Source organism: Lonchura striata, chromosome 1A, assembly GCF_050655825.1.
Source record: "Lonchura striata isolate lonStrDom1 chromosome 1A, ASM5065582v1, whole genome shotgun sequence".
In the NCBI taxonomy this organism is placed as follows: domain Eukaryota; kingdom Metazoa; phylum Chordata; class Aves; order Passeriformes; family Estrildidae; genus Lonchura; species Lonchura striata.
The window spans coordinates 50,089,746-50,113,996 of NC_140741.1; the positions used below are offsets into that span (position 1 = coordinate 50,089,746).

General features: G+C 42.7%; 1 protein-coding gene across 2 annotated transcripts; it reads right to left on the minus strand.

Moving 5' to 3' along the window:
• Positions 1–1,063: 1,063 nt before the first annotated feature.
• KRR1 (KRR1 small subunit processome component) lies at positions 1,064–5,852 on the minus strand. Of its 2 annotated transcripts, none has more exons than XM_021528151.4 (10): positions 5,727–5,852; positions 5,079–5,254; positions 4,472–4,606; positions 4,041–4,166; positions 3,860–3,943; positions 3,215–3,271; positions 2,552–2,722; positions 2,306–2,383; positions 2,084–2,177; positions 1,064–1,694 (listed from the first exon to the last, which is right to left on the minus strand). In XM_021528151.4, exons 1-10 carry the CDS (start codon positions 5,836–5,838, stop codon positions 1,552–1,554), a joined length of 1,176 nt encoding a protein of 391 aa, XP_021383826.2. In that variant the 5' UTR covers positions 5,839–5,852; the 3' UTR covers positions 1,064–1,551. The 2 variants fall into 2 exon arrangements, with proteins under 2 accessions (XP_021383826.2, XP_021383824.2); XM_021528149.4 differs by having other exon boundaries at positions 5,079–5,257.
• Between the last annotated feature and the right edge of the window lie 18,399 nt (positions 5,853–24,251).

Genomic DNA, 24,251 nt, shown 5'->3' on the forward strand with positions numbered 1-24,251 from the left:
TCTTGTGTGAAACCTAAGCCTCAAGTTCCATGTACTGCAAAGTCCCATCTAAAAACAGCTGGCAAGTGACACACGGGGAGCAGCACGAGGGCAGCAGCACTTAACGTGCGAGCACTCCTGCACAGGACTCCATAGCAGACCGTCCAGCACGGTCTCTGCTGCCCCCATGGGGGTAGTGGCCTACTTTTGGAAAGAAATGCAAGGAAGGGAAGCAGGTAACATTGCTGTGTCCAGGGAGCTTAAAATGAGCTCAGCAGGAGTTCTCTCGTTTAGTTTAATTAATGCCTGGTCTCCAGGAGAAGAAACAGAAGCAATGCAGAGACCTTAAAGTTCAAAATGCTGACAGTTTCATCTAACTATATACTAAACAGCTCTTACAAAATCCTAAGACCTTCCCTTAAAAACCTGTGGGTGGCTATAGGGGGATTAAATGCCTTAACTTTCCAATGTGGCACCTTTCAAACAAACAAACAGTATGTGTTTTCACCTACTACTTTCAAATAAAAGGTCACTAACTTAAAAGCCATTTTGAGCTGCATCTTTTTAGGAGAATCATTTCCACTGCAGTGCAGTGATTAAAATTCCAAACACCAGCAAAAGCACTCAGAATCATGACAGTGTGGCTCTAATCTACCCCTCAATAAATTTGTTTCTTTAATCTCAGATTTATGAAATAAGCAACAGTTGCTCCGCTGGTGCACTTTATTTCATCACATTTCACAGTTTCAGGAAATTGAAAAACCTCTAAACTTCCGTTAAAATAGGGGAAGTGCCAAAAAAAACAGGAACACAATTTTTAAAGACATTTTTGCAAGAACTAAGAATATATTTCAAGGTAAATAACAACTTTTTGCCTTCTTTGCAGCACAATCCCTATGCAAAGACATTTACTTTGTACCATATTCTGTGTAAAAGACCATCAGGATAATGCTAAGATATGACAGTTTATCAATGGTATGCAATGAAGATTATGGTTTGTCTGATTTTCAGATGAAACTATGAGTTTGTTTCCTGGACAACACAAGGGAAGTTGTGCAGTAGATTAACTAAGGATTTAAGAACATTGTATTAAAACAGTTTATTAACATTGAGACAAGACACACAAAAACAATCAGCTTTTACAAAAATAAAAGCATTATATAGTAATAAATCTTACCTGTTTAGGAAAAGTTACCACCATAACTTGAGGCTGCATATTGTCTGCTAGTCTTTTACAGAATTAATTTGAGCTTTATCTGGCCCAAATGTTTAACACTCCATATCAAACTCAATGTTTCTATTGTGAAACCTTCCCTTTAGACAGATGGATATTATCCAAATACATTCTCTTACTATATCAAACAACACAGTAGCACAGATTTTCTTCACCAGCCTCACCAAGCCTGTACTGCTATTGTAGGTTCACTAATTAAACTGTACTTAGGAAAAGAGAATGATCATTTACATAGTCTTTTTCTTGTCCACATTATACTGACAGCAAAAAATCTCCCATCTTCAGAGTGTAAAAATGTTCATTATCAGAGGTGACAAGTTAACATCTTGGGTGGTGAATTACTTCTTTTTCTTTTTTTTCTTTTCATCTGCTGCCATTTTTAACTTTACTTCTTCCTCAGGGAGTGCTCCTAATTTCTTCTTCTTTGCATTCTTTACCTTTTCTTTAATCGCTTCAATATCAATCTTTTTCTCAGTGGAGGCTACACAATAAGAAATACAAAGATTGTTGTTTTGCCAGTGTATTAAAAAATAAAACATTTGAGAACATTAAGTTCTTACTCTACACATAGTGTGGTTTTACTTTAACTTTTAGAAAAAGTTAGAACTATCAGAAAAGGTTAGAACTATTTACCCTGTCTTGTACCAAAACTGTGATGTAAGTTTTTCAAGTAAGTATTGCTTTCTGTTATTTGAATGTAAAAGTCATAGCAACTTCACTGTAAAACTGCAAGGTAAAAATTGATGAAGCTATAACAACCAATTGAGATTGACTCTTCAATGGATAATTGCCATTTTATAGGTGTAGAATTATTGGCTAGATGATCTTTCTACTGTCCCTGGCAAACAAAAAAAAAAAAAAAATTGTTACCTTTCTTTGTTTTCACAGCTGGCTTTTCCTTTGGTGGGATAAAGGCTTTATTTCTTTCTTCTTGTCTTCTCTTGACTGCATCTGCTTGCTTTGCCTGAAGTTACCAATAAAAAGGTCAAGCAGGAATAGAGCAAGGCAAAAAATGACAAAAAAAAAAAAAGTCAGATTCCAAGTCAGCAATCAAATGCTTTTTAACTGGGCCCTGGATTAGTACAACTTTACCTTTATCTCTTCCATTTGCTTGCGTTTCTTCTGTCTTTCTTTCAAGAAGTACTCGCCACTTGCCAATTCTTTATCAACCTGTGGAAGACAAGCAGCAAGAAGCCTTAGTTAATTATGCATTAGAAGCCAGATGTGTAATATCAAGGAATCAGAACATGACAGAAAAAGCTTCCCCATCTCTTTTTACAAAGACCACAATTTGAGGTGTGCTACATTCCTGCATAACCAAATAAAGTTTCAACTGACCTGGCTTTCTGGCTGTGGAGGTGGGAATGGTGTGTACTCCTTCTTAGTATTTTTCTTCTTGGGCTCCTTGCGTTTTTTCAAGTTCTTCCGCTTGAATTTAGGCAAAAATCTTTCCCAACTTTGTGTCCTCAGTTCAGGATCTTTTGCTAATTCTCGTTTGATCATCAAAGTCTTCAGTGGTTTCAGAACATCACAAAGTTATGAAGACAAACAGTATTACAGTAGAGGCCAAGAAATCCAAAACAGAAGTTTACGTGACTTTCTTAGAGGGAATATGCTACATTCAAAACTTCCACATCTCACTTCAGTAAGAGCAGAGGGGCTTAATTATGAACAGCAGAACCAGAAAGAGGTCTCAAAACAGGGACAGAATGCACTGGAGAAGGCGCTTCAGTTTAAATGTGCAAGTATCGAGCCAAGAATCAAAGTAGAAAGTTTGTATAAACTCTTCCTTTGATTTTGCAGATGCTGCCATGATGGTGTTATGGCAATGCATTCTAGTACAATGAAGTTTATCAAAGTCACTAGTTTTTATAGAGCAGCACACTACAGAAATCGTCAAAATAGATTACCACACAGAAACATCTAAATTTTTAACATACAACACTCTGGGAATAAATAGCATTTTCTTGTAAATAAAGATGCACAGTGGACCATGCTAACCTTGATGTTATATATGGGATGTATATTCTTCATTGTGTCCAGAACAACTTTTCTAACCTGTATTAAATACAAAAGAAGAACAGAAAGCTCATCAAGTATTTCATATGCTAATCACTTAAAATATCACCTATAAAATATTGTGCTTCCTCTTCCTGCCTCTGCCTCACCAAAATAGTAAGAATTAAAATTACAGAACCATTATGGCTGGAGAAGCTCTCCAAGATCATTGATTCCAGCCTTTAAAAAGCTAAAGCACAGGGTTTAACCAGAAGGAATTAAAAAATGCCAATACTATTGTCATGCTTCTAATAGACTCCAGGAGGCCCCACAAACATTATTTTCATGTTACCATGGATCTTATGGTGTCATGAGAAACTTGCTTTTGATAAGCATTCTTCTCCCACATAGTTATTAAAATACATACAGATGCTTTTTTTTGCCAAGACAGAAAGATCTTGGAGTCTAAAGAAAACTCAGCAGCTAAGATGCTAATACTATGGACGTTCATGTAAATGTAGCTTACTAACAGACAGCTGAAAAGTCAGTGAGATACCGCTGAGGTTGAGAGATTTTGTGTATCGTCCACCCTCGAGCTTGGCACAGAAATTTGTTTGCTACACAAATGGCTCATCTACCTCAACTTACCTCTTTTAGCCCACTAAAGGGTCCAAGAGCTGAAACAGTGTTGCCTTGCACCATAATATAACAGTTTGTTAACAGTTCCAGGGCCTACACCAAAAAAAAGGAAAAGAAATTAGTATTATATTAAGACCTAACACAAATTTGGGTCTCAATATTGCGTGGTTACTACACCTATAGGAAATACCTTCAGAGTAGATCCTTTTGGCCCGAGAAGTCGTGCTCTTCTTTTTATAAAAGTCTCTCTCTTCCTCACCAAAGAGCCTATCTTAATGATGTCACATGCAACATCATCCTGAAGGATACGAACTGCCTAAAGAAATGCAGGCAATGTCATCTGAACTCAAATGTATTAATCAAAAGAGTCAAGAGAATACTTCAGTTTATTCTTCTTCCTTTACTTTCAGATATATTTACTTTTAATGTTTTCTTTTACTTGACTCACTTTAAATGCCCACATTTTTAAAACGTAGTATTTTATAAGTACTATGATAGAATTTAAGTCTAATATTATAATAGAATAGACAAATAATATATATAATATAGTAAAATAATATAATATAATAGACAAAATATAAGCATCATGATGGATAAAAACTTTCAGGATTTATTACTGACCTGCTCAAATGGAACGCTTCTTGCCAGAAGTTTTATTAAGTCTCTAGCCCTAATGATTGCATACGGATCAAAAGTCTTCTTAGTGGTAGTGACAGTCATGCTTCCCTCAATTAGATCCAGCGCTGCTTTCACATACTACAATATTTGAAAAGAAACACCAGTTCAATATCACAATTCAGCTTTGGTAGTAAGCAGTTAACTAACTGAATGCAGATCTATTTTCCAAGATTTCTAAAGTGACTTTTAGTTTAAGAAAATTCACACAGAGAGACAAAACCCTGACTTTATATGTGTCATAAGGCCCCAAGCACCACCTCTCTCATCTTCCTGATTTCAAGCACAATAAAGCTGTCAGTACTTGGATGATGAGATATTTGCTACTGCAAATACTTTGCTGACAGCATTTGTAAAGAACTGCAAGTCTGGCTATGCAGCTCTTCACCGATTTTGATGACAAAAAATGACACTGCTAATTTAAGATGCAAGCACAGTAGAAATTTACAAACATGGCATGAGAAAAGCAACTTGCACCGTTTTTATTAGCTTAAGTAAGACCTGTATGTCCCAAAATGTAAAGTGCAGTACCACAATGATTAAGAGTTCATACATGTTCACCCAAGGCTTTCTGGACAAGTGGCCAGCACTCTTTCAAGTATGCTTCTCTATACTTTGGGAACAATGTTGCAAAACTGCTTTCTTCCAGTAGCCCTCTGGGATTATCCTCTCTTGTAAAGGCTGGCTCTTTCCATCCATCTGGCACAGTGAGGAGTTCAGATTCATCAACTGCTATTTAAAAGAAAAAAAAAAGTCACTGCTATAAGAAGATTATTATATAAAAAAGCCATTGTTATAAGAAGATTATATCACAGTATAGTTAATGTAACTATATTAACTATACTGTTAAGTGAGGTTTGCATATATCTTCTGATCTTAGAAAAATTACTGCCTTAAAGTCTTTATATTGAAAAAAAAAAAAAAAAAAAAAAAAAAAAAAAAAAAAAGAAGAAGAAGAAGAAATCCGCAGCTGAGATATGCGCTGTTGATCTGGCATATACAAGACGATTACTCAAGTATATTACACAGGAACAAGGCACAGACTGAGGCGAGGAAGCCGAGTACCTCGACGGCAGGAGCACCGCAGCACGGCACCGCCGCTGCCGGCCCCAAGCACCCACCCGCCTGTACTCTCTGCAGCGCCCCACGGAGGCCCCCGCGGCCCTCCCGGCCAGCCGCCAGTCCCGCATGCCGCCCTGACCTGGCGCCGCTTTCTTCTTGTTCTTGTTCTTGTGCTTGTCTCTGCGCTTGGGGCCCGGGCCGGGCGCGGCCTCCTCCTGGGGCTCGGCCTCCTCCTGGGGCTCGGCCGCCATGTCCGCGCGGCGGAAGGGCGGGGCGGGGCGGCGCGCGGAACTGGCCCCGCGCTGCGCGACGGGCGGGGCGGAGTGCCCGCCTGCTCCGCTCTCGTACCTGGAGAAAAGCGCTTCCCGGGGACACCTGGCTTTCCAGATTAATTACTTACTGTTCAGTCGATTAATCTGGATAGTAAATAAGTAGTTTAAGGTTTTCTGGGCGATGCTCTGCATCCTCCTCCATGCCTTTTCTTGTACCTGTAACTGAGCGTTTCCTTCAATGAAAGAGCAAGAATGCGCCTCCTTCGCTCTCTTTTGTGGAGGCCATGAAAAGCCAATGGGGTGAAAAACTGGCGGATCTTTAAGAGCAAGAACACTCCGAGACAGGACGGTGGTTTCTTTGGCAGGTGTTCACCGCATCTGTTCATAAAAGCCGGCACTCTATGACATTTAATTACCTAAATGATGAGAAAGACATTTCTATCACCTGATCTGTACCTGAGTAAAATATTAATTTAAAAATCAGTTTTGACCCTCCTAAAACCTTTCCTACGGAACTCTTTTTCCTTGCCTGCTCCATCTGCCAGCCCTTTGCGCACCCCCATCTCCCACAACAAACAGGACCTGCCAGGTCCTTGCTGTCTGCAGCTTGACATCGAATTGATGCAGGCTTTTAGCCATTGACGTTAATTTCTGTCAACATCCTTCGAGCAGGGGCGGGAGCGGTTCCCGAAGAGGAAAGAAGCTGAAAGGGGAGCCCTGGAGGCCGTCGGCAGGGGGTGCCGGCGGTGCTCTGGGAGCAGGGTGTCCATCCCCGCTCCCGCTAGATGGCACGGCCGCCGCGCTCAGCGGAGCGCCCGGGCGGGACCGGGAGCGAGGGATGGAGGCGCTGGGGATGTGCTCCCCCTCTGCCCACGCAGCCCCGCCCCGCCCGGCACCGGGCTTTGGAGGCCGAATGCCATTGACACCGAAAAGCTCCGTAGCCCTGGAGGAGCTCGGGGAGGCAAATTTGCCCCTCTCACCTCTTGGGCACAGAAGCTTTCTGGGGCTGCTTGCCGGGTATTCCCCAGCGCTGCAAAAGCCTTTGAGCACAGGAGGGGGTTCTGCCCGGCTACGGGCACCCGGTGGATGCGAAGGGAGGGGCGGGGATCCTGGGGGTGCGGCGCAGTGAAGCGCACAGTGCGCGTCTCTCCCACCTGAAACCTGGCCACGCGGTGTGAAAGCACAGCAAAGCTGATTTGGAAATAGTTTGAGGGGGGATGCTTAGTTTACTTCTGCTCCTGTTTAGTGCCTGGCGACTCCTGTGGTGCAGCCCGCCAAAAAAATCACGGGAGTGGTCTGTGGAAGGGGCATGCCCTCAGCGCTGGGCAGTGGGAGTAAGCCTCCTGATGGGATGAGAGGAGGGAGTTACAGAGGCTGCTATTCACACTCAACATCCATAGAGTGTTGAGTGTGAATAAAAATTACAGGCTGCAACCTCCAGCCTGCCAACCTCCAGAGTAGTGTCTTGCTGCACATGTACATCCCACACCTCTGAGTGGCAGCGACAGCCCATTTATGTGCCCTCTCCTCTCCTGCATCCCAGCCCCTTGGGCAGCTGCTGCTCCAGGGGATTTACCGAGCCCCCGAGGCCCTGTGCTGGAGGAGAAGTGAATGGTGTGTGGGGTAAGGGGCAGGGGACTGGGGCCTTGTGAGTTCTTTTCTAACGATGGGCAACCCTCTGTTGTCCAGTGCTGCCCTGAAATGTCTCTTTGCCTGATTAACACAGATACACTGAAAATAACAGAAAATAGAGGCAGTAATGCTAACAAACTTGGAAGATGTGATTTGAGAAGGGTCCTCAGGTCCCCACTTCTGATTCTTTGAAGGAGACAGTAATTTCTCATCTCTCCTCTTACCTCAGTATCTGCAGTCTGGATGGATACAAGGAAGCCACTTCCCTAAATTCCTAATAGGATCAGGATGTTCCCACAGACCTGCTCTTCTTCTCCAGACAATGCATGTGTATATAATTTTTACTGTTCACAGCTCAAATGCAATCACCAGCTACTGCTCATTCAGTGGGGTTAGGAAGCTGATGACAGCTAGCTACAGGGACAATGGGTACTGAGGGGACAGGGACTGACACTGCTGTCCAGGTGACTGGGACGAGGATTCTGCAACCCCTCAGGACCAGGGTCCTCTGCACACTGGTTTGAAGCTGAGCTCCCAGGCAGGAGGGACAGCGTGAGTGCCTCTGCAGTGGTGGGGCACAGTTACCACATGTGGGGGGAATGCTGTGCTGCTGCATGCTGTAAATCCCTGCCCTCCACCACCCCTTCCCCCAGGGTCTGCATGCCCTCCCAGGAGCAACGTTTTCCAAAACCACCTTTCACTGACAGCACTTATCATGTTCATTGTTCTATCCAGCTCAGTGTGGGTAGAAGATGGAGAGACCTTCCCGAAGAAGGGCATGGAGAGACCTTCTCAGAGGTCTCGAAGACCTTTGTCTGAATAGTACAAATCCTAGTCTAGCAAAACCCAACACCTGCTGGAGCCATTGCTGTACCTGGGAGGAGCTGGCTCAGCTCTGTGTGTGTGTGTCTATGTGCAAATGTTTTTTCCTCTTAAAAAAAAAGTGAAACAACACAGCCTCCCTTACACACATTTATATGATACGATAAATAGGGCAGAGCACTGCTGTTAGAAGGAAGGTGCCTCTTTATTATGCAGCAAATTATTTCCCAGTCAGTAGCTAGGACTCCAGCCACTTGGCACTTTCTTGTGTGCCATTTTCCAATCCAAAAGAGCAACTTGGGATTTTTTGATAATTCAAGCAATCAGATGAGCTCCTGCACATGGCATTAATTTGCTAGAAACATCACACAGATCCCATTCAGCCTTAGCATTCATAAATCCATGTGACACTTTTATCTATTTATCAACTTTTAACAGCAGTTTATGATTGTTAGCAAGCCATTTTCTAGGGATTAATAAGTAGCTTTTGTTGATGGCAGCAAGAAGGGCATTTAACTGCTCTGGGATAGTCATGAATCTGTAGTAAATGCTAAGCATCTGGATAATTTCTATATAATTAAATAATCAATACTGCCTTTTGATTCAAATAACTAGACAATTGTTTTCGAATAACTACAGATTCAAACAAATAGAGAATTGGCTTAGGGTGTTCTTAATTCTTTTGGTTTACAACAGGGCAGGAGACACATGGGTAAGTGAGATTTTCTGCTGGTGTAACAGGATCTTAAATTACCAGGTATTTTGTATAAAACCTGTCAAGTGGTCAAAATAGTATTCAAACTAGCCACCAAAACCAATTCATTGGATTGGATGGAAAATAAATAATCTCATATAATTTCTTTTTCATAATACTTTCATTATTGAAATAAAATTAGGTAACCTGACCCTGGAGGTAGCCTGGAAGAATTAAATAATCAAACAGAAACTCATCCTGCCCAGCCACCCTCAGCAAAGTTCATTTTGTTTAATTCCCTGGCTAACATGACCTCTGTGCCCTCAGGCAGATGAGGTTGTGGTGTCATTTCTCTGTCTCCCTCTCTTTCTTCCTTTATCTCTCTGGGCACTGGTGTGAGTCACTTCTCTGGTTTTGTTTTGTTCTTGTCTTTGCTGTGGAATCCATTGATCTGCAGAGGTGCTCATAGATTATGGTATTGGTGTCCACTGCAAACTGGCCTGGCAGGAACACACTGAGGTGGGGCTGCTGTCTTCTCTGTGGAAAGCTCAGGAAATGCCCCAGCAAGCAGAGTTCATCTTTCCCTTTGAAAGAGAGCAGAGAGGACAGTTCCTGCTGAACCCTAAGAGTAACAAGGATCTGGAAAATTAGAGGACTGTAAACCATAAATGCATCTTAAAGGCCTGACTGGAATAGCAAAGCAAAGATAATTTGTGGCAGAAAGAAGAACCCAGAATAAGAAGAAAGAACCTATGGGTAAAAGAGACCATAGCTGTGTCTGGGAAATTACTTGCTTGCAATAAAATTGCTGTCAGTTTAGGGACAAGAAAAGGATGAGAGCCAAACTGGGAAAGGAATTTAGTGTCATGAAATCAAACCAGCAAGTTTAGATAAGAGGTCTTTGGAGCAGGGAATGTGCCTAATCATGTATTCATACAGTGACTGACAGAATGAGGCTTTTGTCTTGACTTGAGCCTCTGTGAATTATCAGAAAGCAAACACCAGACCAAGGCAAGCTGCAGCAGGACCTCTGAGATAGACACAGGGGAGTAAAAATGAGAGTGAGGGTGAGTGCTGGTCAGGGGTAGGTGTATTGGAGCTAGGGAGGACAAAGGCAGGGGCCTGAGGAGGACAGTGGAAGAAAACGGCTAAATCGTTATAGTGGTCCAAAGCCTCAGAGGGGAAGAGGGTCAAGTAGGGATGAGAAAGCATTTGGTCCCATCAGCTTTAGAAATTCTCCCACACAGTGTGGAGAGCAATCACAAGTTCCCAAAGGCCCAGTAGGGACAGCTAGCAGATTTCTCCAGCTGTTGTTGTATCCATCCGATCTAAGTAATGCCTAACATGGGCTGTGCCTGCCAGGGCATAGCTGGTTTAATGCCTCTTGACTCCCCAAAGGAGCAGGTGTCCCTCATCACCTGTGGAAGGTCATGGCAGTAGAGCACCAAGTGGAGACAAGATGCCCAGAGGCTCGAGTCTGCTGCAGCACTGAAGTGTTCTCTCTGCCAGTGCCTCTCCCAGCCCTTCCAATGGGGAAAAGGGATGATCCTTCCTGAGTGAGGGCAGGAGAAGCACCCCCAACCCCCATCCTTCCTGACAGAGAGCTGTGCCAGGGCCCAGCCAGAGCAGCACAAGAGGATCTGCTGCACTGCTCTCTGCAAGCATGCAAAAAGCAAACCCATTCTTAGAGGCATACAATACCCCAGGGCTGTGGATTGAAGCTGAAAATTCCCCCCCGCAAAGGTTTTTTAATATAATTTTAAAGTCATACCTGAGAAAACAGAGTCTGAGCATGGTTTTTGTTTAGGAATTTGCCTGCTCATGTGCTTTATTCTGAAACACTCCAGCAGTCTATTTTTCTCTTGCACTAGAATCTGGGCATTATTATGCAGATTTCCACTATAGCAACATTACAGCAGAATAAATAGCTCTGCTATACACGAAGGGGAATCCTATTACATCTTCAGTAACTCTCAGTAAGCATTATCGCTATTATACCAATTGAAGAGACAGAAAACAATTTTTAATTAAAAATATTTATAGCAGGCATAATACCAACTGCCAGTTTCACTATCCAGTGAATGCATTTTGCAGCTGGTACTAATTCTCTCTTATTTCTATGAGGTTAGCCAATATCAGCTGTTCATTAAGCAGAGGACATTTCAGGAATATCTGTATTATATGCTGTAACTAACTAAGAAGTTCTTCCTTTGACAGATATTAGGAAATCAAGATTGCTTGGCTATGTTATTCTGGGACTTCATAATAGAGAGGTCATTTCCCAGTGATCTGAGTGGGCTGCATCATCAGTTTTATTCAAATCAATCCTACAAAACTGCTTTCCAGCAGATTAGAACATTTTAATTAGCAATATATCTTTTGTCTTCTATCTGCAGTGGAATAGGGGGTTGGAAATTTATTTCGGTACACCCTTTCTTTTACTGGGAGAGCAGCCTAATCAGAAGGTGTCAGCAGAACCACAGGCAAATTACTTTTGAGATACAGAGCTTTCTACAGCCAGCCACACTGCTTCTCCTTGCACTGAGTTGGTCCAGGTTGCGTGGGCAAGTTCACTGCTGTGTCGGTGCCAGACACTCCAGGGGGCAAAGTCTGATAAGGCTGACTTCACAGCAAGGGTGAAGGGCATGACAACAACCCACTGGCTCACCCTGAACATTCTCACACTTTCTGTGCCACAGAGCACATAAAACCTCAGTCCTTGTCCATGTTAGATGTATGTATCAGTAAATGTGCATATGTGTAGCTGTAGGTGATGGACAGCTGTCCCTAGGAGCTGTAAAAGCACCTATCTGCTGCAGCCATAAATAAGGCTCAAAGGAAACCAGCAGGCAGAGGATGAGCCACAGAGAAGCCCTATTCCCACATATTTTCCATCCTCCTACCTCTCTGTGCTATAGGACATGTGTCTGAAATATGGAGCTGGAATATTGCCTCCACCAGTTTTGTATAAATGGAGAGTTCTTTCCCCGTAAATGCAGGGATTAATGAGAGTCAGTTTGTCCTTGGTTCACATTCATGTGGTTCAGAGGAATTGTGGCATGCTGAAGGTTCCAGCCCATAAAATCTAATACAAAGTTCTTGTTCCCTGTATTCACCCCAGGATAGCTGGCAGCCCAGTCAGTGAGGAAATCCCCTGGTTCTTTTTCAAAGGAGCAGCTGGGAACTGACAAACCAAGCAGCTCATCATAACCTGGCATGCAAATTGCTAAATCCCATATGGTTTTTGTTTTTCACTTTAAAATATTAGCAGTGAGTTTCAAAACACAGAATTTAGCAAGCTGTGTTTAATCACTGGAAAGATCAAACCCCATTTGAGTCTGTGAAGCCATTTACAACATGCTTATCCTTCCACCTGCAATAGATTTCACAGCAATTTCCCCTGGTCTGTGTCCACAGTGACAGCAGAGGAGCCCAGGGGAAACAGCTGGAAAGATGAATGATGTGAAATAGTGGAGATGGGCATCTGCAAGGGGAGTAGAGGCTCTCTCAGAAGGTGATTCAGAGCAAGAGTTTAATGTAGGGATGTGCTCTGAGTCATTTCCAGGGGAGCTTCCCTCTGCCCACTGCCTGCAGACTGTCCTGTGAAGAGCAGCTGCTGTAGCTTAATTAGCCTTTGTGAATATTCTGCTTTAATCCATCTTTAAAGCTCTCAAAAGCCTATCATGTCTGTTTGCTGCTCTTGCAAGATTGCACCACTTATCAACAGCTTCAAGAAGTTGAGATTCACCAGCAACATATGGGAATGTCCAATCTATTACATCCGACTTCTTTTACCTACAGGGAAATAAGTATGTCAGCCAACTAAAGAACAAACTCTTTCTTCTTTGCACAGATGGCCATGAGGGCTGCCAGAGCACTTTGGACTGAGCGTATGGAATGCAGCAGTCCTAGATGTGACTTTCTCAGTAGTCCTAGGCTAGCTCTGATTTCAGCCATTCCCCTTGGTATTTCATGGAAGTCAGAAGTGTGTATTTGAGGAAAGTGCCATTTGTCTTCTGGAGGTAGCAAGCAAAGTTTCAGTGAAAAAAATTATACTATTCAACCCTCTGGAAAGGAAGTCTGAACAAGTGGAGCAGCAGAGTATAAAGCATTCCTTCTTGTCTTTTTCCTTACCTTTTCATGAAATGGCACATAGAAAGACATAATGTAATTTCTCCAAAATGTTTTTTCAGGGTTAAAGCAGAATTTGTACGTTGAATAACAGTTTGCACTAGTCCTGGAAAAGGGGAGTTCATCAGTGTAGTCAGCCCTACAGTGTGCCTGAGAACCTGAGTGTCCACTTCTAGAGCTGCTACTATGCTTGGAAAACCATTTTCCTTGCCTACACTGTAAATTTTCAAGGTCACAAACTTTTTATAAGTATGTTTGCGCAAGAGAGCAATCCAAGATAATCCTGTATGAGGTACTACCACAATGCAGACTGCTGGCTGCTCAGTGCTGAGTTTGTCATGAAGTTGTATCTAGTGCAAAAGGAAATACAATGGACCTTCTGGGTGATAAAGTAGCTGTTGAAACAGCCATTCCAAATGAAATGTCACAGACTGAAGTTTGATGGATAAAATTTCATTTTTGCATGCTACCGGGTGGAAGAGTCCATCTGTTCTCCAGGCATTGCACATTGTTAAGCAAACTACTCACAGCTTGGCAGATCAGAACATTAGAAGAAAAAAAATTTTAGAAAAGCCAACCATAGATGAGCATGAATACAAGATGAGTCATTGAAGTTTGCCCAAAAGCAACATAAAAATGATGGTTCTTGCCAGGAAGTTAAGCCAGGGTATTCTCATGGGCTTGGCTCGCCAGGACAGGCGGGTGGAGAGAGAAAGAGGCAGGGAATAGGGGTGCATTCTTCCACTGCCGGCGCTGGCGAGGGCCGCTCGGCTGCTCGCTGCGGGGAGAATGCGTGTGTTTGTCTTAGCAGACAAGGGGCACCATTATCACATACCTCAGCAGGGTTGTAGATGTCAACCAAATAATTGGTTTTAGTTAGAATATGACATCCAAGTGGTGAATAAAGCATTTTGGGTGTCCTGCAAAGACTTTATATACAAACCAGCTGGAATCCCATTGACAGGAACAGCCTCTTCCTTTCCCTTTCCTCCTCCCCATTATTTTGAGCCAGACAGAGCTGGAAGTGACTGAGAGGAACTCCAAGAAGCCTGTGCCTTTGAGCAATAAAGTCTACTGATGCTAAACATCTGACACTTGTTCATTAAGAGAAACCCAGGCAAGCATTTCATCATTGAGATGAGTATTTAATACATGAATGGCTAACGAGAAAACATATTTGTGGCCAATTCAAAAGGCTGTCATACAAGGAGACTCCAAGTCTGAGCAGGTCGGGAAAGCTGCAGGGTGCTTTGGAATTCTCTCAAGTGAACTCAGACTTGTAAAGCACAAAGTTGCTGCTGCAGCCTCCAAAGAAAAGTGGAAGTAGAATGGGCAGACAGTCATGGGGCAGGCAGCAGGTGCCAGGCTCCAGCCTTCCTTTAGCACAACCATAAGGTTATAGGGGAGAAGGAACCTCACAAAGCTTCCCATACAGAGCATCATAGCTGCACCCATGCCAATGTTCATCCCATCATTCCAGAGCTGCATGACTTATGTGCTACAATGTTCCCAAGCTCAGAGAAAGTCTGTCATGGTAGCCCCTACCATGTGTCTTATGAACAAAGCTGGATAGATGCATCTTCTTACTATGGCAATCTACTATTTGTTTGAGGAAAATTATTCAAGGTAGGTTTACTCAAAACAAAAACATATAATGACTGAAGGCCTCCAATAGATGAAGATTAAAATACATTTCAAATGAGACAATAAAAGGACAGAAACATTCAGTAAAGTGCTTTTTCTCAATTTTTGGAAGATGTAGGATGCTGACTCCTGTAACAGGACCAAAGCATGTCATACACATCCCAAATGTCCCAAAATATAAGGGAATGATTTTTTTCAGTAACTTCTTAAGTACTGGAGGCATTATAAAACATTTTAAGCAAGATTGTGATTTGCTAATTAAAAATTACAAGTAGGAAGTCACTGGTTGAAAGATTTTCAATCTGAGTGAAACTATGGAGCAGCTTGATGTACAATTCAGGGATCAAGAAGATGTACATTTAATCACTGAAACCATTGTTTCATGAGAACAAGGTGACTTTGTTTAATATATCTCTTACTTCTCTGGTTTATAGGTTTTGTCTGCAAAAGACAATTGTGGACATGACAGATTGTTAATCCATACTTGTTATAACAAGCTAGCTGGGTGTTATCTCAGAGAAACCCCACCAGAATCAACAAAAACTCCCCCCTACATAATACAGGACAGACCCAGTGGATTAAGCCCTCAGTGATTACCAGTGAGGAACAGTCATGAAATGGACTGCTGTGTTTCTGAGTCAAGCAGCCTAGGACCAAGGCACTGGTTTTTTTTTCAGCACCTGAGAGTAATTCAAGAACCCTGCAAAGCCAGTGTGTGGAAGATGCCCAGGCAGCAAGGGAAATCTTGTTATGACATGGCAGTCATGCAGAGTGAGCTGGAGCACTTGCTCAGCTCAAGTCACCCAAACAAGAAAGATTTTAACACCAGGCAATGCAAAACCACACATCTAGGGATGAGGAGTGCTGGATCTGCATGGCAGGAAATAGGATGCTGGGAAGAAATTACTCTGTAGAGTTTTTGAATTAAAAGAAGTCAAGAAATGAAACTGAAGTGCTAAAAACAATGCTGTGAAAAAATAAATTAAAAAATATATGGACAAGAAAATAGTGAGAAACACAGTGATGTCAATGCTTAAATGCAGCATTGGTGAGGTGATCCTGAGCACCTGTGTCAAGTTAGCGACTACATTTCTTACAAAATTAAATTAACTTTCAGAAGAAACCTTCCAAAGAATTGGAGCATAGGAAAATTGCCAAGAGCTCTGTAAAAAAAAACTTCATTTTTTTGTCAAAATCTTTAGACAATACTTCAGTAGTGTCTTAAAATGCCTAGTATTAAGAAGGTATTAATAGTTCAGATAACTGATTCAGTGGTAATATTTAAATTATCAACAGAAAATCATTATCAGGTTTAGGTAGCAGAAATAAGAAATGAATTTTTTTTACACAAGTACATTTGTACACAAGTACAAGTGTGGTTAAAAAGGGGCAGAGATGTAAATTGTTTCTCAACTTCTTGATGGCATCAGCTGATGGTTTGTTGCCCTTCTGGGTGATATGCTTTAGTCTAACACAAGGTGTTGATCTCAATATATGAACACTCAAAATTAAATTATCTGTTCCTTGTATATGTGCTTAATTTCATGATTCTTTCTTGCCTTAAGATTGATGACCCTCCCAGTTCTCTCCCCACTTTGTTCTGCACATTAAAGTTTGCACCATGGAAAGCATAAATAAATTAGAAAAATGTCAAAACTTATAAAACACTGTGGTAAGCAGCAGCTCTTCCTTAGTACTTGAGACCATTTACAAATCAGGAGAGAGGGAACAAAGGGGGTCAGCAAGATAGACAGGACATGCCAATTGCAGTACTAAGTGCTAGGATCATTAGGGTTGTGGTTAACCAACAAGCTCCCTGGAACCAAAGGATACCCTGTCTGTGGGTCAGGTGGCCCCACTTCAGCATGTGCTGGACTGAGAATCCTGCCTAAACGTTCTCAAAGCATTTCACTGTAAGCCTGGGCTGTGTGCTGATCCTGTTATCAAGTCTAAGAGCAGGAACTGTGGTCCTGCCAAAATTAGATAAGGGTTACAAAAAAGGAGAAAAGGGCACCAGCAGACACTGCTATCAAACAGAGTGCTTGCTTGTGCTCTCACACTGCTGGAAATCATCAGCAAATTAGGAATAAAAGGAACATGCAGGCAGTATGTTCCCAGCTGAACTGCTGTAAATGTCACAGCATTTGCATTGACACCACGGACTGCTTCATTACTAAAAAAAAAGAACAGAAAAAAAAGGAGGGGGAATAAAGATAATATTGCAATGAAGATTGTTCTTAAATGAGAATAGTCAAACATATTTAGTTAAATCTACCCTGGAGGAATCTAAAAATCGCTGTAATTGAATAATCATCAAAAGATAATAGACTAAACAGTAATGATAAAAACTACTTAAAACATGTTAAATATCTTATACCAAAGAATTAATGGGAATGAGAGAAAGATGTGAAAGAGTTTGAACTGTTTATGTTCATGTTTATGCATCATGTTTCAGAGCAGACCCTGGGTGATGCACAGAGACTCAGGAGTCATTGAGACTACAAAATCAAGAGGGATAAGCACCATGGGAAATACTGGAAGCTCAGATGAAATTGTGCTCTTGAGTGCCAGCAGTATTCTACAATCACTTGAAAGCCTCCAAAGTACTTTAGCATCTCTTGGCCTTTTGTGAGAAAAGCAGGATGGAGCTGGTTTCTGCATACAGCAACACCATTTGGAAATGGGATACCAAGTTGCTAAAGGGATTTTTTGAAATCTCAGCAAGGAAACACCTGCCCATTTGACAATGCTCTTCATAGTTAGAATGACTCCTCTGATGTCTTGAATACCACAATGCATCATTTATTCCTTTTCATACAGGAGGAAACTTCTCTTCTTGTAACTCATGAGACTGTGTTTGGTAATAGCCAGTCTGTGACATCTCTCTGGGGAATGAGGAACCTTAGAGCAGACACCACCTCATGAATAATTCCTGTAGCACACAAGAAAGACCAGCAAGAACATTCCACATATCCCTTCAATCATGCCTTCCAGAGGGACCGTAACAGTTACCTTTGCCTTGGGGAAGTAAAGTCAGGGCATACATTGCAACAGGACAAGATTTTAATTGAGGAACCTTTTCATACCATATCCTTAAGCTGGGAGAAGAGAGCATGACTATTCTTGCCCACTTTTACAACAAGAACATTTCCTCTCATGGCACTCAGTTTGACTGCCTTGCCTAGCCATCAGGTCCTGCTTCAGATTTGGTCTTCATATTATTCCACTTGCATCAGAAGGCTCAAGGGTAACTATTTTTTCCTCAAAGTTTCTCTCCACCAAAATCAATGATTTCTAGTTAAAGGGAAGAGTGAAGGCATCTTCAGAGAACAATGCATGTGAATAGACTTATCTCAACTGAAGGGATTATAATCAGTATCTTTACTTACAATATAAATTAGCAGCAAGAAACCTTCCTTTAAATAATTACTTTTAATTTTGTTACATTTCTTCTCCTTGATTCTTTTACAAGGGAGAAGTAGACCTTGCTGATTACGAGTCACAAAAATGTGTTTATTTGAAGATTTTAAGATACCGTATTGCACAGAATTTGACTTTTTTTTTTTCTGCTGTACAGAGTGACACATGGTGAACAAGTTTAAGCCATTGCATAACATACCCTGTTTAGGTTCCTCATTCTGTGTAACAAAGAGCAGCAAATGAAAATTGATAAAGCTAACTATTTTTTGCATCCTTCTGTTTCTGGATGGAAAGTGGAATTTAGTAAAAGTACTGACATTTAAAATTATGGTAAATTGGTAAATTGGTATGTTTCAGTAATTCTTCTCAAACTGCATTTTGGACTGGAAATTATTAGCTTGATTACTGAAAGGCTTATTCTTAGTCATGTGTTTTAAACAACTAAAGCAAAACAAAGTGGGTAGTATTTCTGTACCTGGAGAAGTGGCTGCTGCTGCTTCTGAGAGCTGGTGCATCTCCTTGGTGAAACTCTGGTTCAACAGGATCAGCTCCTGTCCTAGAGGTCCAACTGTTTCAAGAACTTTGAGAACAAACAAGTAGTGTTTGAATACCAGTGTTTACTCAGTTCAAGCTATTTTATTCAAGCTATATGATAACCTTAAAATGGACACTCATGACTGTGAATTAAATATCAAATATATAATTACTTCAAGAAAAAAAAAAGCTAAGTTTAAAATAATATGTGAGTTGGTCCATATAAATTTAAATTTATATTTAATAATATTTGGTAAGAAATATGCTGTATTTGTTCAAATACTAAATAATATTTAATTTTATTTATCATCCTTCTACATTATGAATTTCAGAGCTGTGTAGCCCCACTGCACCACACAGAAAAAATGTAATGAAATTTGTGACCCAGCATGCTCAGGGAATGGAGGAGGACCAGGCTTGGCTAGCAGAGAGCTGGATCCACAGTTATAGTAAAGATAGGGACCATGTGAAGGGTGCTGAACGAGTAGGGTGTGGGTATTTATCACACTGTGGGTGCAGCAGCTTTCCCAGTTGTCCCACTTCTGGAGAGGGAGTGAGGTGCTTCAGGGCAACAATTCTCCCTTCCTGCCAAGTGCTGGGGCACTTCAGGGAATATTAGCTGCATCCAAGGCTACTGGTACCCACTGAGAGACCTTATGGCCCAGGGTTTCTCTGAATCTCCATGCCAGAAGATACCAATTCATGTATTTATCAAATCCAGGGCAGACTCACAGCTTTAGTACTGAGAAATTTTATTATATTGTCATATTACCTAACATTTTTGTTCCTAACATTTACAGTCCCCTCTCACCAGCTCTTCAGGTTATAACTGTGCTGTAGCAGCATATGGGATTGTGAAAGGACTGTGCCATAACAGCATATTATTCTGACAGTCATTTACCCTCAGCTGTAGCCAGAGCTATGAGCAGGAGTTAGACCTATACTCCATCCTGGTCATTTTATATGCATCACTGTTTTATTAGAGAAGGCTTTTTGGGTGTCCCTGCTTCTAAAACTGTCAGCTTTACTGCTGCATTCACTCAGCCTCCCCCCAAACACCAGCTTCAAAGCCTCAGTGCTTTATGAGTGCCATTGAGCTTTCAAATACAAAAAAAAATATTGCTTTTTGCTAAAAGATGTGCTTTGTTCCTTTTGTTGGGTAAGCAGAATGTTCCAGCAGCCTCAGCACTTCATCATTAACTGCAGACCATAATTCACACCCAGCTTGGAAGAGAACTGGAGCAAAAAGAAAAATGGTTTGGCCTCCCTGCCCCTGACCCCATGCCACCGTGTTATTTGTTACAAGATTTCTAGGCCGTTCCTGAGTATAAATCAGTATCATTCAAAACCAGTGTCAAAAAAAACAATGAAAATCCCAGGATTTTATGAATGGGAGGGATTGTCCTGTGCTGCCAGACTTGGATCAATGCAAAGCTGGCAGGGGACGCCACTGCAACGCAATAAATACTGCCATCTGTTACCTCTGAGCTCCTGGAGCGTGTAAAAGGCACCAGTGAAAATCAGCCCTGCCCTGACATGAGATGCTAGGGCAGTTCCTTCCCACCTATGAGGGCAGCAGGCAAAGCCAGCGTGTGGTGGCATTGGTGACGCTTTGTCACCACAGGGAAAGGCACCTAGGGGTGCCGGGTCTGTTGGGGCATCCCATGGTGGAAAGCCTCCAGGAGCTTTCCAGCACCATGGATGTTGGATGCTTGTCTCCCCCACAGCACTGGCATAGATGAGTGCCTCGGTGGCACTGGGGCCCTCCTTCTCTGCCCAGGAAGATCCCATGTGCAGCACACTAGGAAGAGCTTTGTGTATTTTTGTGTACATAAAGCAACCATTCCCACTACAGCACCTCTTCCGAGGTGTGAGGGTGATTCAGGAGAGCATGCTGGGCAGGGGGGCTGCTTCCCTCCTCCCCAGTGCCCTGCAAGCACTGGTCTACCTCCAAGTGCACAGGACATGTTTGTCAGGTTCTGTCACCCCTCCACAAGCATCTCCCCACTGTGGGGAATGAGGGCTGCCTGCCAGCATTTGCCATGGGAGCAAATGCCTTCCCACATCAGCCCAATGCTGACTGCTTGGCTGAGCAGCAGTGTGTTGTTTCTGCACACTCGGGCATGATGTGGTTGGGATTATTTATACCCAAAGTACCTGCAGCTAAGGTCTTAAATACAGAGGCACCTCAAAAGATAACAGCCTGTTGTTCTCTGCTCTGCAGAGAAATCCGTGAAGCCTAATAACAGAAACAGAAAGAGAGACACCTATGTGCAAAAGCAGCCTGCTCAAAAACTACCCAGTTATTTTTGGTGCAGAGTACTACTAATGTTTGCAGACACATTTTTTTCCACACCCTGTGTTCATGCATAACAGGGGATAAAAGTCTGCAATAGCTCAAAATTTCCATTTGCTTTACATTCAGATGACATATTTCCAAATGTAGAAACTGTGTGGACAATACTGGGTACCCGAGGAACACTATTGAAAACAGTGCATGTATGCTTATCTTTAAGAATCTGGCCCCTGGGGGCTGTGTTAATTTCTCTCATTATTTTAGCTCGCCTCTCTAAAGCCTTACCCCTTCAAGGCACATGGTTGCTTGGAGGTGAGGCCACATGCCCCACAAACACATTGGGACCTGCTTACCATATCACAAAATCACTTGGATGCTACAGGGGGGACCACCTATGCGTGATCATGGACAGCAAAGCAGTGTTCCACAGCAGGGACAACCTCTCAAAAGATTTAATTACATAAAACTGATTTCTATTTTGAAATCCTACAGGATTTGTATTTTGAAAATTAACTACTCAGAAAAAAAATACTTTTTCTGTCTATTTGTGTCAAAATATTTGTGTTCCTCCCACCCTACTTTCTAGTTTGCTTTGTATTTTCAGTAAACGTTGCATGGACTGTGACACCACCCATGTTCTGAGCAGCACTTGTCCTCAAAATCAGATTCAGTGATCATGATTAAACTGGGATGTGCCAGAGTTTCTTCTGAACATGAATAAATGGCAGTTAGCTCCTTACCTCTGAGCTTGTCAAACAAGAGTGAGTAGAAATAAGCAGTTAGCTGGAAAAAACCAACATAGAAACCCACGCAGCTATACAGAACAGCCTCATAAGTTGATTTTTAGCTTACCTGGTTTTCATCTAGCAAGAACTTCACCAGTAGGAAAGTAAGACTAGTCAGACAAGAAAAAAAAGTTCACATTAAAACCCTAATTCATTTGCCAACTAGGTCTCAAAACACTATGAGCAATGACTCATAGGTGCCTGGAACCAAGCTACCCTTCCTAAGCAATTGCTTATATGGTGCTATGGCCCAGATATTGTTTGCTATATCAGCAGATAATTGCATTTGATTAGAGCTTTTAACTAATTTAGATAATTCACATTCACATTTAGATAAGTCACTACTCTGTATAAGGGAGTGAAGGGATCCACAGCACCTTGGTTTGACTAGGAACACTCCAGTTCTAAATCCCAGTGTGAGATACAGATGTTGTAGTCTGCTGGTCATAGCACTAGGGCAGAAATTTAGAAATGCCCTTTCCCCCCCAGTCACACTGTAGTCGAGGTGGTTCCATGAGGAGATGGGCTCATGGGATTAAGAGAGATGAGCTGCTGGCTGAAGCCTTCCCCATCCAACCCAAACCTGTATTTGCTGTGGACTGGTAGCTGGAAGAGGGCACAATGAGGGCATGTGGGGCAATGGGCAGCGGAATGCCTGCAGCCTGTGCCCTGGTGGGGACATGTCTGAGCCAGAAACAACTACATCTGTCCAAAGACGGGCATTCAGCCTCCAAGCTGCTCAAACACTGGCAAATTTTGGGGTTGGGGAATGGCTCACAAGACACACAAGCCGACCTGCACAACAAGGTCTATCCTGGTTCTGATGGGGGAAGCACAGAGAAGGTGAACCAGCAGCTGCAAGGAGTCCATGTGGCTGTATGCACCTTCCCAAGGCCCTTTCAGTCCCTCTTTGCTACCAGACACTTAGTGGGATTCTGAAATCTGACCACTGAAAGCAGTCCCAATGCACAGATCATTGGTTTTTTTTACTAAACATGGGAAAATGAGTGATGGATTTGACGCCCGCTGGGTGCTCCCCTGGTCCCAGCCCGTCAAGGCCATCCTCCCCTTTCCTTTTTGTGGGTGCTGTGATCCTTCAACAACTTGCACTTGTGGTCTCTCTTAGTTTTGCCTGCATGATTACATGTGTTTCTTTCAGCATCTATAGAGGAATGAAGACATGTGACACAACTGTGCAAGGACAGGCAGGAAGAGCTTGGATCAGAGAGATGGTGTATCCTGCCAAACAGAAACAGACAGCACAGCTTCCCACCCACTGCAGAGGGAAGGGTGCAATGCTGTGGCACCCCAGGCTAGGCTGTGATCCCAATGTGTCTGACCTCTCATTGTTTCATTCCCACAGCATTATTCTGGTCAGGGAAGGGCAACAGTCTGTGTCTTGGGCAAAGTGTGTTATACAGGATCATAGAGGACAAATACCCCAGTGGTGCCAGCTCAGCCTCCCTGAATGCCTTTTGTCACGGCCCGTAAGGTTTCATATGACAATCCCGTCTCTTAGCTTTGGTAGCAGATAGCAAGTCTGCATCTCAAACCACAAAAATCAACCAGAAAACACAGATTTGGATAATTTCCCTAACATAAAATTCTATGTCGTTTTCTTTTTGTGCACATCCTGAAGATGTAGAGCAGGGGTCAGATCTTCAGTTCACAAAATAATGGTGTGTACAAATGTGTGGCCAAAAAGCTGGAAGCAGGCCAGAGAGCAAAATATTTGACTCAGGCAAGTGGGTGCGAGGGCTTCTGGTCCTGAGTAGCTCTGGTGTGGATTAGAGGATCACAGGGTGACTCAGGTAGGAAGGGACCTCAGCAGGTTGTGGGTGCAGCCCAGCCTCCTGCTCAGAGCAGGAGCAGCCCATTTGCCATCTGCCTTTGCCTTTCCCTAGTCCTACTCCATCACAGCTGACCCTGGGGATTGTCTTGCAGCAGATGCAGCCAGGTCTCTGCAGTGGTGGATCCCAGCTGGGGCTGCTGCTTCCTTTCCTGGGCAGTGAGGAGCAGCGCTGGGCTGCTGGGGGACACGATATAAGGGGGGAAGGATCGCCTTCAGCCACTGCCTCGGGCAGTGAATGACCTGAAACTGCTTTGCAGGTTTCAACAGTCTTAACAATGGAGATCACAGTTTTATTAAATTTTGCACAACCTAGTATCCTTATTGATGCAATTTGAATATATATATACACACACACACACATATCTACAGGGCGCTGCAGAATATTGTAGAAACCCTATTTCCATCAGGCTGCCTGCAGAGGTCGGTAGGGGGGACCAAGAGATCGGACAAGCAAACATGAAGAAAAAGCAGCCTTTATTTGGATATGGGGCTGAGAGAGGTCTTGTCCCTGGATTAGTAACGGTGAACTGCCACTAAGGAACCTGTTATGTTACTAGGACATGTTACAAGTCAGCAGACAGC